Source organism: Epinephelus lanceolatus, chromosome 13, assembly GCF_041903045.1.
Source record: "Epinephelus lanceolatus isolate andai-2023 chromosome 13, ASM4190304v1, whole genome shotgun sequence".
In the NCBI taxonomy this organism is placed as follows: domain Eukaryota; kingdom Metazoa; phylum Chordata; class Actinopteri; order Perciformes; family Serranidae; genus Epinephelus; species Epinephelus lanceolatus.
In genome coordinates, this window is record NC_135746.1 from 19,700,059 (window position 1) to 19,715,456 (window position 15,398).

Genomic DNA, 15,398 nt, shown 5'->3' on the forward strand with positions numbered 1-15,398 from the left:
TTACTCAGTTGAATGTGGCTCTCTAAGTGCAGTTTTGAAAAGACTGTTGAGATGTGGTGCCACCCTGCCGTTGTGACTTTGCTCGTGCTGTTATGCATTTCATGACTGACTCACAGTTAGCTCCATCTCATCGTTCTCATCACGGGCTACAAACGGCCACCAGCCCTTGACCCTCTTCTGTTTGAAGATGGAAATCGTGGGCAGCTCCTGCTCATTTCGGATCATGTCAAGGGAACACTGCTTGGCCGTCTTGGCGCCACGAGGGAACCGGTTTAGGTCCAACTCGATTGCACCTGGGAGTGGCGATTGTTAAAGACAGTAAGGATGGTGATGCTTTGGCTGTTTTTATGATTTAATCAGATGGTAAATTCTGTAGTGTTTCCTCACCCAGGAAGTCATCAGCAGAGAAGTGGTCGGCATCCCAGACCTGCATCGTGAGGCGAGGAGGGATCTTATATTCAGTCTCATCCCAGGAGAACATGGACTCTTTCTTAGAAATGACGATCTTCTCCTCAGCCATGAGGTAATCGAAGGGGAAGACGAAGCGCCAGTTAAAGTTTCCCTCACCGGTCAGGGAGTGATAGTGCACATCTGTGTCCTGCTTGTCCTCCTGCTGCCCTTTGAGCCATCTGTGAGCAGAGAAGAACCACAGAGACCAGAGTTAGGTTCACCTTCAGGACCGTGGTCTGGGTGAGCGAGTAGTTTTTGTTTGATTTTGTCAGTCATGCACTTCTAAGGTCGATCAAGTAGGAAACTACAATAGTGTGTTAGTTATTAAATATTAATTTGGTTGACTTGAACAGGAGCACAGGACATGTCAAATGTAGCAGTCTGCCAACAAGAGAGATGATGCTAATAGGTCAAAATTCAAAACACATAATGTGGCTCCCCAAAAGCAAATCAGATTAATAAATCTGTGTGAGATAATGTCAAAAACGTTGCTGAATGATTCATAAAAATCTGATTTGATGTTGGAGCTTCACACTATTTTCAAAGCCATGCATACACAAAGCTTGCAAAAATGCCATCAGTGAAATTTATCTGAAATTTTCCTTTAAAAAAAAAACCCAAACAAAAAAAAACAAAAACCCTTTCATCTGTAGTGTCTGGATGCAGAGAGCTGAGGATCAAAGGCTATGAGGACAGTCTGTGCCGGCTGGAGCTCTTTCATTAACAGTAGAGTGAGACTGGCTTTATTAGTGAGGAGGAGGAGGAGCAGGAGGGAAGCTGCCGTCTCTTCTCAAAACGCAACACTGAAAACATAAAAAAGTAAGCTGACAAAGGGTTGTCGGCCTAAAATGTGAGGGAATGTGCTATGATTAAACTACTGAGATGCTCTGGCATAAATAAGGCCGGGGTTAAGATGGAGAGGCATTGGGGTTTGTTGGCTACAGAGGACATGATGCCACTAAAACATGCCTGATCTCATGTGACCCAACAACTGAATCATAACCACTGTATCACAACACTGGATCCATCTGAAACAACCCATCCTCGTTTCACTACTGTCAATAAGGACAGCTGGGTCAGTCACTGAACTCCACAGCACTGAACAACTTCTAAAATACTTCAATCATCCTCCAAGTATTTAGGGTTGTTTGAGGATGGCACCCTGTTTGTTACAGTGCAGTCCTTAGGTGACACATCCGCCAGTGACACCAGGTCAGCTGAGGGAAAAGTGAGTTTGGTTAAGAGATGCAGGAGTGAGGAGGCTCCGCATGACGCTGACATTACTGACTTTAAACAGGAGTTAAATGTCAAAAGACCTTTTTCATTGTGGACATTTTACATGTAGCAGCAAGAAAAGCACAATTAAAATCATTAATAATGGCTGCATTGCATGTAGGTGTTATTGCGCATGCTGTACTGCAATGGCTGACTGGGACACTTAATGGAATGAGACATTATTAATGTTATTAGATACATCAGTGCTGTTTCTATCACAGGTGTATCGTCACATTACACGTCCATCCTGTGAGTATCTGCTGAGTTCATACACTAAATTAATTCAGACATGCATTCCCAGTTATTTTTTGGGGGTCAATGTGAGGCAGTCTCACTGGACGGAAGGCCAATGTAACGGCACCTGACGTCAAGTCAAAATGCCTGCCATGAAAAGGGCCCATTATTGTCACTAGTCTGCAACACAACAATGTTATCAAGAACATTGGAGCTCTGTCGTACTGACATGCATATTCTTATTTATTTACTCAGATACATGCAAGAGGCTCCAAATACCTTAAAATTTAAATTACAAATATCTTGAAAGTCTTGAAAAATTTTGAGTAAAATCTACAATACAGGACCAAACCACAAAAGGTAATACATCGTACCATTGTCATCATCCTCATCATAATCACAGATGAGGATACAAGTTTGCTCTCGACTTGGAAATCGTATTTTGATGAAAATGTGTACTTTAACAAAAAAGAAAAATACTTAAAAAAAAAAAAGTAGTAAAAAAAAAAAAAAAAAAAATACAATGTAGACAAGAAAAAAATTTAGTTTACCAAAATTGAAATAGTTTGACCAAAGACATGGTGGTTTCACAAAATAACACACAAAAACTAGTAGTCTGGTAAAAAAAAAAAAAGAGACCAAATTGGTAGTTTAACAAAGTAAATGAAAATAGTAGTGACAAAAAAAGAAAATTAAAAATAGTTTGACAAAACAAACAAACAAACTGTGGTTTCATTAAATAAAATAAATAGTAGTTTCATAAAAAATACAAAACAAGAAACACAAGAAATAGCTTTACAAAAAGACAAGAAAATGGTAGTTGAACAAAATAAAATAGTAGTTTGACCAAAAAAATTGTAGTTCAAAGTAAAAAAACTTTGACCAAAAAAAAAAACAAAAGAAGACAGCAGTTAGTCATGACAATGTAGATGTTTAAAAATATTTCTCTGAGCACCTGAAGGGCTTTATGTCCATGTTAGATTATTGGCTTCTGCAGTTTCCAAGGTCATAAACGAACTTTAATTCTCAGCATACCCGTGGACTGTTTTGGTGTATATCGACTAAGTATGATTACGATTGTACTCAACAGGTTGTTTATGTGGTTTGATCCTGACTGATCTCACTTTTCATTTGGCATTGGTGTTCAGCGTGCCATTTGAGAATTTAATACAAGCGAGGTTACGTGCTGGATGGAGAGTTGGAAAGGGGAGAAAAAAATGACTCCGGGGCTTCAGGAGGAAGGAGGGGAGGTAGTTTAACGAGCCATGCGATGGAATCGTGTGTTTACCCCCTGACATAGATGTCAGACATCTTCTCTCCTGTCATGAAAGCATCGTCCTCTAGAATTACGTCATCAGTGTTCCAAATAACAACACGAAGCTCAAAGCTAGACAGCAGCAGAGCATTGACCGGAGGAGAGAGAGAGGACGACAGACAGGGAGACACACCACAAACACAAAGACAAACAACACAAAAACGCACACAGATAAAAATGGAAACAAAACAAAAAAAATAATGGTTAACTGCAAAAAAAAAAAAAAATCCACACACAGCTCACATCCACGGGACGAGGCTTGGTCGCCGCGTCCCGCTGTACCTACCCCCTGACAAATATGTCACTGGACTTTTCCCCAGTGAAGTAATCATCGTCCTCCAGTATTACTTCGTCTGTATTCCAAATAATCACCCTGAGCTCATATCTGGTAAGGGGGGGAGGAAGGAACACATGGTTGGACTAATATTTGACAGTAAGTGGAGAGCTAACTAGTCAATCAGACTCACCATAATTTAACCAGGGGATAAAACTATGTACTCTGTTGGAAAAACTCAAGAATTTTCCAATTAACAAATATCTTTCCAATAAAATCTGCAATGGATTTACAGTTATTCAAAATCAGAAAGCATCATATTCATAGTGATGTTTGTCTTGTTTGCTCCAGCCTGAACCTACCTCTTTGGTTTCCTTGGTGATATGTCAATCGCAGGTCCAGGAGCAGGCATGTCCATAGGAAACATATCCACCCACATCTCAATACGGCCCTTTGAACGTACAGAGGAATATATACAGCTGAACTGTACATTCAATCTGTTTTATGACTCCAAACAAGCGTGGCTCTCTCCTACCTGTTCGATGCCGGGTTTGTCGGGGTTCAGCAGGGGTCTGGTCTCCACGTGTTCTGGGACGAGCTTACAGCCCACCCTCGGGATCTCCTCCCAGTGGTTCAGCACCGTCAGAGCCAAATGCTCCTCTGTCTGTTTCTTCAGACCTGAGATATCGACACAAACCAAAGAAGATAAAGGTGTAAAGGGAAACACTGAAATCGGACCAAACCAAACCTACGCATAAGTGCAACTGTGCTGCATTCTGTATTATGTTACAGGTCAGTTCTTCTTCTCTATACTCTGATTCATTAAGGTATCCTTTTGTCTCCATATGAACAGCTTTTCATCATCACTGTCATAATCATTCAGTTTTTCATTTCCTTGTATTTGTTGTCTTTTCCATAAAGCCCTGACAGTCTGACTCAAACAGCTGCCTTGAGGCGCACAGCTGTACTGATAAGTAGGAATACTGAAGTTCTACAGATTTGAAAAAGTAATGCCAAAAGAAAGGGCTGTGACAGCCAGGTAAAGAGGTGAAAATATTCTCAGTATAGTGTCCACATAGGCTGATATTGATGTTTTTTTTAGATGGCTGAAATATGTTTTGCTGCTAACCACCATCCACAGCAGTACATCACTTGGCTTCCATGTCAGTCCTCCCTTCTGCTTCTCCAACCTAGGAGCGTGCCTATTGCCATATACTGGCAATGACTATAGATTGGTATCTTATTGAACCCCACTGAAAACTAGAATTACTGCCTTGTAGTTGTATGCCTCTGGGCACCAGTCAGATTGTGCAGTCCATCCATGTCTTTAAAAACATGGATGCTTCACAAACATCTTCCCCCAGCAGCACAGAAGATCTACACAATTAGCAAAGTGTCAAGGTGGACACCCAAGATTAGTGTCACCAGTTCAGTACCTAACCAAATGTTTCCCCTTCTGCTCCTAAAATCTGACATTGAGTGATGACCAGAAAAGATGTTTAATTCCATGTTAACTTTTACAGAATCTCAGTTTAAGGAGAGAAATACAGCCATACCATTTTCATCCTCGATCTCTGTAGGTCCCAGGAAGATTCGATTGGCCACCTTGACTTTGCCCCCTGGCCCATAATGAGGTCCATCAATCTTGCCGTCTTTACAGAGCTTCGCCAGAATCTGACTGGGCTTCATAGGGTCCCGCCAAACATTGTATCCATGGCTAACATCAATAGATGACAAAGAGCAGTTGAACATCTGAAGTCATTAGGTATGTGAGCTATTCAGGAAGTTATAATCTATACAGTAGAACATAGGATCCAGTTGGGGCTTTTGAGATGCTTACACAATATAGCCTAAGAGTAATGATAGCATTTTTTATTACCACAATTAATAAACCTCTTATCCTTGTCAAATTACAAAGTAAACTAAATTAAGACAGGTGTTGGGTTTCATATGGTGACACTGTAACTAAACAAATAACCAAAACGCGTAAAGGATAAAACACATGGATACTCACACAGAATAGTTGGATGAGATGCCACAGGTTGCTCTGTATTTGCTGTAGAAACGATTCTCCAAGTCAATCTTTGTCTCTCCGATCAGGTCGTCAGTGCCAACCAGGTCCCAGTCGTACACAGACACCGTTAACATGGACTCCATGGGGAATGTGGCTTCGATGTCAAATGATCTGAGCACAGATGTAGGATAAACAAATTAAGTCAAGTGGAAAAATTCCGAGATAAAAGCTAGTGTGAGGAGGGTAACAGATTCAGGCTCGTTCAGAATATTGCTGCACAACATTTTTTTGGCAGCTAGACTTTTTTGCTGCTCTACAATCATGTGACACCAAACTGGAACTAGATGAAGAGTAGCTTTCTCTCAACTTACTTGCCAAATACAGGATTGAGCTGTTTGGAAATGTAGTTCTCTTTGTCCTTGACCTCTGACTTGCCCAGCTTGATGACAACGTATGGATCAGCCTTCCCATTGATATCAGCTGGATGAAGATCTGTAGCCTAAGAAAGAGAAAAGCAGAATAAACCACAACAATCACACAGAATATTTATCTCTATATGTTTATTATGCTGAGTGAGTTTTTTATAGAGTGAAATGATAAGGAGGTCACTCACCCTGACCACAAAGACACGGACGAGGACGTTGATTGGATCGTTATGTGGAATGCTCTGGAACATGCCCATATTAGGATCAAATCCTGCCTCTCTTGTGATCTCCTCAGACAGGGGTAGCTTGTACATACATAAGGACCCCTGGGTCACAGCAAAAAAAAAAAAAAAAAAAAAAAAAGGTTGAAAACTAGAATTACTGCCTTGCGCTTGTATGCCTTTGCGCACCAGTCTTTTTTTTTTTTTTTTTTTTAAACAGTTTACATCTATGTCATCTACGTCTGTGAAAAGGATTTCTTGAGATACCGCATTCACGAGAATGAGTCAGATGCAAGGTCACAGTAACCTTTGACCACTCAAAATCTAATCAGTTCATTGTTTAATTTGTGCCAAATTTCAAGAAATTCCTTCATGGTGTTATTGAGATATCTTGTTCACAAGAATGAGACAAAAAAGGCCACAGTGACCTTGACCTTTGACCACCAACCTCTAATCAGTTCATCATTGGTCCAAGTGGATGTTTCTGTCAAATTTAAAGAAACTCCCTCAAGGCCTTTGTGAGATATCCTGTTCATGAGAATGAGACAGATGCAAGGACACACTGACCTTGACCTATGACCACTAAGATCTAATTGCTTCATCTCTGAGTCCAAATAAATTTGAAAAAAATTCCGTCATGGTGTTCTTGAGATTTGGGGTTCACCAGAATGGGATGTAGCTTATAGACAGACGGAGGTACGGATAGACGGACAACCCAACAACATAAGGCTTCCGGCCATGGCTTATGTTCTTTCAATTAGTGTAGGCTGGGACCTTAGACTGTATAAAAATGATGGACGCAGCCACAGTGATGTCACTTACTGGTTTGTGGACTACCATTTTGTCCCATCTCGTCCAAATATGTTAACTTCTGGCTCCAGAAAAACCAAGATGGCGATGGCTGGAATGCAGAACTCAAGGCTTAGAAACAGCAGTCCACAATCCAATGGGTAATGTCATGGTAGCTACGTCCATTATTTATATGGTCTATGGGATTGACTTGCTTTTGGAGCCAGCCTCAAGTGGCCATTTAAGGCACTTCCGTGTTGGCTTTAGATTTCAGCCGAGGAGGCTGCCACTGGGCTGAGAAGTACTAATTTTTACTCAGGGTTTTCCCACCTTGAATCTGCCAACAATCCTGTCATCATCCAGAGCGTGTTCGTCATCATCCCCGGCCTTTCCTCTGTACAAGTTGAAAGTGTGCAGCCAGTCTTCAAAGTTGCCGTACTCACTCTCCAGCTCCTTGTTGTACACCTGCATAACATAACAAACACATTAAGCGTTGTATCTAGATGTGTACTATTGTGTGCTGGTATGAATGTGTGAATGACGTACTGACCATCAGCTCGTCTACTTTTGCTTTAACCGGTCGTTTCTCAGAGCCGTCTGCAGCTTGGCCCTTCTTTTTGTCCTTGTAGCCCTTCTTCTCTTTGCTCTTTTCCTTTGTCTTGGAGCCTTTTAGAAGAAGGTCATCAGGTTTGATATCTGATCAGAGGGGTGAGTGGAAGTGGAGGTGGACAAAGTAGGGTTGGAGTCATGAAGAGGGGTAGCAAGGTTGCACAGTACATGTGTCATGCAACATGAAAGCTGACAGGTGTGTTTATCAGGGGAATAAGTTTCCCTGAACTCATGTTGTAAATGTAGTCAAATGTCCGTGTATGTTAGAAAAGGCACTCCAAGAAACAAAAACATCACAAAATGTTAAATTAATTAGTCTTAAAAAATAGTAACTTAACTCCACTTTAAGATACTGCTTCCTGTGATTCAGCTACTTCTTCTGTGGTTGGTGTGATTGAAACAGGTAATGCTTCTTCATCTTCTTTTGATTTAATAGCTTATGGCAACCATAGTTTAAAAAAGTGCATACCGCTACCTATGGTACTGGAGGATGCAGCATGAGCTGTATGAGAGTACTCATATACAAGTGACCAGTAATCCGGGCCAGTTCAAACTACCTCGTGGGACGGACCCAGTCTGGGGCCGCCAACTGAATAGCTCGGGTTCAACATTATTTTTATACTACATCTAGCACCTTTTAGAGAAGTTTAATGCTGCATTGATTGCAGTCTAATTGTAAATGATTTATGTCATTATGTATGTGAGCATGTTGGTGTAGAGGTAGATTAATTCAGTGAGTCTGTATCAGCCAGCTTTCATGTGTAATGCAGAGCTGGGACGTCATGCTGATGTGGGATATGGTCATGAATATGATGATGTTCAACTCGTGTTCAAAGCACTGATGAAGGATGAACCGTGGGAGCAGAGACAAATAGCAGGAAGCACATAATGATGCCTCTGCGCACTTTATGCTGGAGGTCACGTCTGACAAAAGCTGTGTCTGGAAGCCCTCCATCATTCACTCATTTACTCTTTCATAACAAACACCCTGTAGTTTGGTTTATAATGAGCAGCAAATTGAGATTTCTGACATTTATGAATCATTGTAATTTTTAGTTATCACTGATAGCTTTAGTTTTTAAATTCTATAAAATTGGGCGCATGACATTGTGGGATTGTTAACAGAAAGCATGCAGTGTCCAAAATCCATACTACACAGTACTAAAGTGTACTCAAAGCAGACAGCTTGCAGACCACATACGGTTGATTTTTAAGTGTGCTGTTAATGCACAAAGTAAATGAAGAAACATCTCAACCCTGGATGTATTTTAATATCTAGATGTCCGACCTCAAAGTGGTGCCTATTCAGTCTAATGAGAGTTGCCTGCCTGATGCGTACAACAGAAAAACTTCTAGCTTCTGGTGTTACTTTCAGTGTATGCAGCCCACTGAATATGCGCAGTAGTGCCTCTGTGTAGTGGTGGTCTAAAAATCATAATAGAAAGATTCATAATTGAGCATGTTTGCAGTTCAAGGTGTCCTGTCAAAGCTTTACAGATGTCTCTCTTACAATGGTGGCCTATGGAAACAATGCTTTGGTCTCCCTCTCAAGTGTCTTCATAAACTCAAGTTGGTCCAGAATTCAGCCGCCCGTATCATTACTAGAACCCCCTCCACATATCATATCACTCCTGTTCCTCCTCGTCATAATCAAGCCCCTTCCTACCTGTCTGAACTCCTTCATAACTACACAACCTCATATTTATAGTACAATTTTTGTCTAGTCATTTAATTAACTTTTATTGTATAATACTGATTGTTTGACTTTATGATCTATGGATACATTGCTGCTTGTTTTTTTTGTTTTAACTGTGTCTTTTAAGGTGTCCTTGAGTGCTTTTAAATGTGCCTCTAAGGGGACTATTAAGATGTAGTGCATACTGTATAGAATTAATATGCTGTATGGATTTAGGACACAGCTGTAGTGTACAGGCCATTGTCACCACTTTTTTCCAGTGTTGGAGTTTTTAGGGACACTATATGGAGCATAAATTCCCCACTCGCACATTCAGATAAAATGATGCATAATAAATACAGTGCACAGTGCAAGTAGGAAGTGATTTCTGACTCAAGCATATGATATTCCTTTGACAGAAGTATCGCTCAAAACAAATTACTGCCTGCCATCTCAGGCAGAACAGTGAAAACAGTCAGGAATATGTCTACACTTGCAGAATCATAACTTAAAATCGAATGTTGGTGACATTTCCATTTAAAAGAAATCAAAGCAGCAGACATTCGAGTGCGCTGGCAGGCAGCCCAACTGTTTTGGTGGAATACCTGCTGCCTCTGCAGCTATTTCCAGGTCCTCTCTTTCCTCTGCCTCTGCCTGAGCTGCCTCCTGGGCTCTGAGAGTCTGGAAAACCAGGCGAGAAAATACTGTCAATCTAACAGAACTTTAAGTGTGAAAGCAAAAACAAAAATGTTTCAATGTGAATAGAACAGACTAACCTCCTTCAGCGTCTCTATTGAAGCAAAATATTTGGACCACCAGTCCAGCACTCTCTCATCTGTCTCATCCTCTTCTTCTACTCCTCCCTTCTTTTTCTTCTTCTTCTTCTTTTTCTCTTTGTCACACTCCTCCTCGGTCTGTTGAAACAGTTCAGACAATTAAAGTGATGCTCAGCAGCTCAGTTTTCACTCACAACAAGGCAACAGTTAACTTCAGCACAAATATCTGTAGGAACAATTACTTACCATGTCAACTTTTACAACAGCGTCAGACGTCTATGACAGGGGGCGTTACATAAAACAGCACAAGGGTTAATACACACAATGGATGATGCAGGTAGGAACGGCACATGTACAGAGGCAGGTCATAAGGACTGGACATAAAGCAGTGCTACTACTTACATACATTAACACTCACATTGTACATTGTACATTGTACAATAGAAGTTAGAAGGCAATGCTCTACAGTGCATGAACTCAAAGAAAAGCTTACAGCGTCTAACTTGACAACCGTGTCCATCTTTCGCACGGGAGGCTCCGCATCCATGTTGACGATGATGTCACCTGCGGGGCGAGAGAGGGTGCGGGAAGAAAGGCTGGGTGAGGAGCGAGGCTGGGAGCCGCCATTAGTAAGGACCATATAGCCATTCATTAGCTTAGCTGGAGTGAGGCCGGAGGGCAGAGACAGCAGGTGGCAGGAGAGGACAGGACAGCCAAGGACATGTGAGAGAGAAAAAAGAACAGATGGAAGGGAGGATACGGGCAGGAACAGTTGGTCAGGGCAGAGAGCAAGCAGAGAAATCAGCAAAGTTAATAAAGAATGAATATTTATTCTTAAAGGGACAGTTTACCCCACATCAAAACTACATATTTTTCCTTCTATCTGTGGTGCTGTTGACCAGTCTAAACTGTTTTGGTGTGAGTTGCAGAGTGTTGAACAGATTCGTCGTAGAGATGTCTGCCTTCTTTCCAATATAATAAAACTAGTTGGCACTCAGCTTGTGGTGCTCAAAGTGCCAAAAAACACATTTGAAAAACTCAACAGCAATGTCTCTTTACAGAAATCATGACCTGGTTACTCAAGATAATCTAAAGACCTTGTTGTGCGCAGTTTCATGTAGGAACTAGTTTCTTTCAACCTAACTACATCGCCAACTGTAACACCACGCAGTATGAAGTGTGCATCTACTCATGGACAAGAGGCTCATGCAAGTGATGGTGCGAAATGCTGTTGAGTTTTTCCAGATGTGTTTTTTGGCACTTTGAGCACCACAAGCCAAGTGCCATCTAGTTCCATTATATCCACGAGCAGGCAGACATCCTCAACACTCTGCAACTCACACCAAAACAATCTAGACTGGTCAACAGCACTCCAGGTGAGTAGAAAAAGATGGACATTATCTCACATAAGTGAGTACACCCCTCCCATTTTTGCAAATATTTCATTATATCTTTTCATGGGACAATACTATAGAAATGACACTTTGATATAACTTAAAGTAGTCAGTGTACAGCTTGTATAGTAGTATAGATTTACCTTCCTCTGAAAATTACTCAAAACACAGCCATCAACATGTAAACAGCTGGCAACATAAGTGAGTAAACCCCACAGTGAACATGTCCAAATTGTGCCTCAAGTGTCAATATTTTGTGTGCCAACCATTATTATCTAGCACTGCCTTAACCCTTTTGGGCATGGAATACACCAGAGCTCACAGGTTGCTTCAGGAATTTTCTCCCACTCCTCCATGATGACATCATGGAGCAGATGGATGTGAAGACACCTTGCGCTACCCCACCTTCAGCTTGAGGATGGCCCACAGGTGCACAGGTGAGTTTAGGGCTGGATACATACTTGGCCAGTCCATGACCTTCACCTTCAGCTTCCTCAGCAAGGCAGCTGTCATCTACTAGGTGTGTTTTGGCTCATTATCACTTATGTTGCCAGCTGTTTAGATGTTGATGGCTGTGTTTTGAGTAATTTTCAGAGGAAGGTAAATCTATACTACTATACAAGCTGTACACTGACTACTTTAAGTTATATCAAAGTGTCATTTCTATAGTGTTGTCCCATGAAAAGATATAATGAAATATTTGCAAAAATGGGAGGGGTGTACTCACTTAATGTGAGATACTATATTTTGGATTTGGGAGTGAAGCATCCTTTTAAGTACCAGAGAGCTTAATCACGAGTATTTTAAAGACATTCTTAAAGTTTGTTTTAACCTTTCTTGATGCACAGTACCCTGTTATTGTCCAACCCTGCCAGGAGCCTCATCCAACTGGCATTTTGAAAAGGTTAAAACAAAGTCTATGAGTTATTTCCAAAGAACAAAAAAATTCAGGACCTATAAGTCTTTTAAAAGTAAAGGAAACCCAGAACTGATGTGAAAAAGTGAATAAAAGAATGCCCTCGACATGTTTTAAAATTGCCACTCATTGCCATTCATATTTGAAGATTACAAAGTCTGTGTGAGTGTAATATGAATAAATGTCATGCCAATCAAATGTAAGACTTCCTTTGTTACTGGCTTACTGTAGAGACAGACCATCCTCCAAGGGTCAAGTATTGTACAATGCTTGAGTTTACAAAATAAAATATAATGAAATAGAGTTCAAATAAACACAAGAAATTTGTGCTCTAAAAAAACCCCAAAAACTTAAGAATACATACAAGTAGGAGGCAAGCTAAAAGTGAAGCTGCATATTGCAAACTCTGAAAATGCTGACTTTTTAAAGTTTTTGAAACCTGGCACCAGAAACACTAGGTTTCTCAAAATGCCTCAGTTAACAGGCCCCTCATTAACTACTGAATATGTGTTTCTCCAAAACAAAGGCAGAAATAAGGCAGCACTAAAGTTTTTTTTGTTTTAAGTAAAAGATTGTCTTTGTCCTACTCATTTTGCTGAATTTCATTTTCAACAATGGACTGATAAAACTGCTGACAGGTTTCAGCTCAAAGCCCTCGCCAAAGCTAACTGTACACACACAAACTCCCACAGTTAACAGGCTCCTCACTAACAATAACATATCACAATAATATTAGTATAATCCTTAACTTGAGTGTAAGCACCTGCAGTGGCCCAGTTGTTGGAGGTTTTGTCTGGGGCGCTGTAGATGAAACGTCTCAGGCTGGTGACAGCATGAGACCCCACCAGGATGTAACGGCCAAATGCCCGGCAGTCCACCACCCGGATGTTGAGAGGAGGGTGGAGAAGCTCATTCTCTGGAAGGTCCTGAGGACAAAATTAAGGATTACAGAGTTGGCTCAGCAAGGCACAGTGAGAGAAGAACATTTCTCTTTCAGTAAGTTACACTTGTTAGTAGTTAGTTTAGTAGTTAGTTTTTCTGTAAAGTGAAGACGAAGACAATGTCTGGTCCTGAATATACTGACTTGTACCTTTGAAAAGTTTGTCACTAGAAAGGAGTTTTCACATTGTTCTACTGAAGAGAAAGATGTCTGTGCATTTCCCTATAACCTGAGATTCAAATGTATGCCAGGCAAACTAGATTAAAGACATCACTAATATGAAACCCAATTGCTGTCTAATACAGGAAACAAATATTGTCAAGGGAACAGCCTCTGACACAACACCAGCAAAGACTTGAGCAGAGTATGTAAGTTTTGACAGCAAACATTTTGTGAATAATGCTCTATGTTATTTATTTTGTCTATTCTAATTTTATGATCATTTTTAAATTATTATCATTATTGTAGTGTGTAGTTTTTTGGATGTAAACCAGACCAATGTGAACACACTGTAAAATTGTAGCAGATATTACTGTATATTTCACAAACACTAATGCTGTGTCAGCCAATGCCTGTTAGCCTACAAGCTAAAAAACAACATGAATAAAAGATGCTAACTACACTTAACATTCTGATACTTGTGCTTGTGTAATTCCTGCAGCATTCTGTACGAAATCCAGTTGCTGTCTAATACAGGAAACACATATCAACGGGGGAACTGACTAACCCAGCACAACACTTGCAAAGAAACCTGAAACTTCCAGTGCAGAGCGGACTTGTCAGGACAGAGAGCAAAGTTAGCATTAGCATAGTGAAAGTTTTGACAGTAAACATGGTAGAGTGCGGCTTTTAGATGTAAACCAGACCCTGATTTTTTCTCACTTTTTTGTGGGAAAACCATCTTATACAAAATATTAATCACAGCAGAGTATTTTTATTTTTACACACTTTTAAATGTGTCTGGAGGGGGACTTAAAGGGACATTGTGTAACATTTTCAGTTGTTTATTGGCAAAAATTGATGTCTGCATTCATAAATATGTCATCACTGGTGTACTATTACCTCCACCAATAATCTGACTTATTCTCGTAAAAGGAGAATTTCGGATTTGTTTGTACATTGTGCGGGTAAGTCGTCTGTGGGGTTCCATTACGTTTCGCCATCTTGAGAATACACCCGCCAGCAAGGGACATACAGCACCGCCTTCGGCGTTTTCGTTGAGAGCCAGGCCAGCACTGCGTGACTGAGGAGCCGAAGGAGAGGAGCAAAAGGCGCTTCGCTACTACCCTGGCAAATTTGAAACAAAGTCCCACTCTTTGAGCATAATGCAGGATCATGCATATGCAGCATCATGGGAGACGGAATCCTTGTCGCCAAGAAAGTGCAAAAGGGAATAGAAAAGGCAGCGTGACCGGCGAATTAAAAAAACGAAGGCCCACATCGGGGTAGCCTTTCCCAGGTAGAGAGAACTGCTGAGGGAGAATGGTAATGCAATCACAGGCCAGCAACGCTGTTGGCTGTTAGCCGCTGTTAGCGGCCAGTCGCTAACAGTGATGCGAGGAGAGCTGTTAGCCGCTGTTAGCGCTGGCCTGTGATTGTATTACCTTTCTCCTTCAGCAGCTCTCTCAACCTGGGAAAGGCAACCCCAATGCTGACCCTTGTTTTTTTAATTCGCCGGTCATGCTGCCTTTTTGATTCCCTTTTGCACTTTCTTGGCGACGAGGATTCCGTCTCCCGTGATGCTGCATAATACATGATCCTGCATTATACTCAAAGAGTGGGACTTTGTTATGCGGCAGTAGTGCCGCTGGCCACTAACAGCTGTTAGCGGCGCAGTAATGCGAGGAGAGGGATGAGGTGTGTGAGGTTGAGCCACTTGTCAGTTGTCAAAGGACAAGACGTGATTGGTTTGTTTCAATTTACACCTGCCCCAACAGTCCTACGTTGTAAACACAGCCAGCATGGCGAGGAGGCGGTTTGTCAACTCGCGTGTGTCTGTGTAGGAGCCTGAATGAATACTCCATGTAGTATCGGATGACATGGTTTCATCAGTGTTATCATAGCTTTTTGGTACACAGCGGCTACAGTTGT

General features: G+C 41.2%; 1 protein-coding gene across 20 annotated transcripts in view; it reads right to left on the reverse strand.

Moving 5' to 3' along the window:
- Positions 1–15,398, reverse strand: part of otofa (otoferlin a) — a 136,070-nt gene that overhangs the window by 8,613 nt on the left and 112,059 nt on the right. For 9 of the 20 annotated variants that reach the window (XM_078173850.1, XM_078173843.1, XM_078173849.1 and 6 more), the window contains 16 exons: positions 13,131–13,293; positions 10,551–10,717; positions 10,304–10,333; positions 10,058–10,195; positions 9,887–9,962; positions 7,548–7,693; positions 7,328–7,462; positions 6,176–6,313; positions 5,934–6,061; positions 5,563–5,733; positions 5,105–5,265; positions 4,084–4,226; positions 3,911–3,999; positions 3,561–3,659; positions 388–629; positions 115–293 (listed from right to left, as the gene is read on the reverse strand). In XM_078173850.1, the coding sequence (XP_078029976.1) occupies positions 115–293; positions 388–629; positions 3,561–3,659; positions 3,911–3,999; positions 4,084–4,226; positions 5,105–5,265; positions 5,563–5,733; positions 5,934–6,061; positions 6,176–6,313; positions 7,328–7,462; positions 7,548–7,693; positions 9,887–9,962; positions 10,058–10,195; positions 10,304–10,333; positions 10,551–10,717; positions 13,131–13,293 (2,205 nt within the window). Of the gene's footprint in view, positions 1–114; positions 294–387; positions 630–3,247; positions 3,347–3,560; positions 3,660–3,910; positions 4,000–4,083; positions 4,227–5,104; positions 5,266–5,562; positions 5,734–5,933; positions 6,062–6,175; positions 6,314–7,327; positions 7,463–7,547; positions 7,694–9,886; positions 9,963–10,057; positions 10,196–10,303; positions 10,334–10,550; positions 10,718–13,130; positions 13,294–15,398 lie in introns of all 20 variants that reach the window. The other 11 variants (XM_078173852.1, XM_078173851.1, XM_078173854.1 and 8 more) reach the window with 5 other exon arrangements.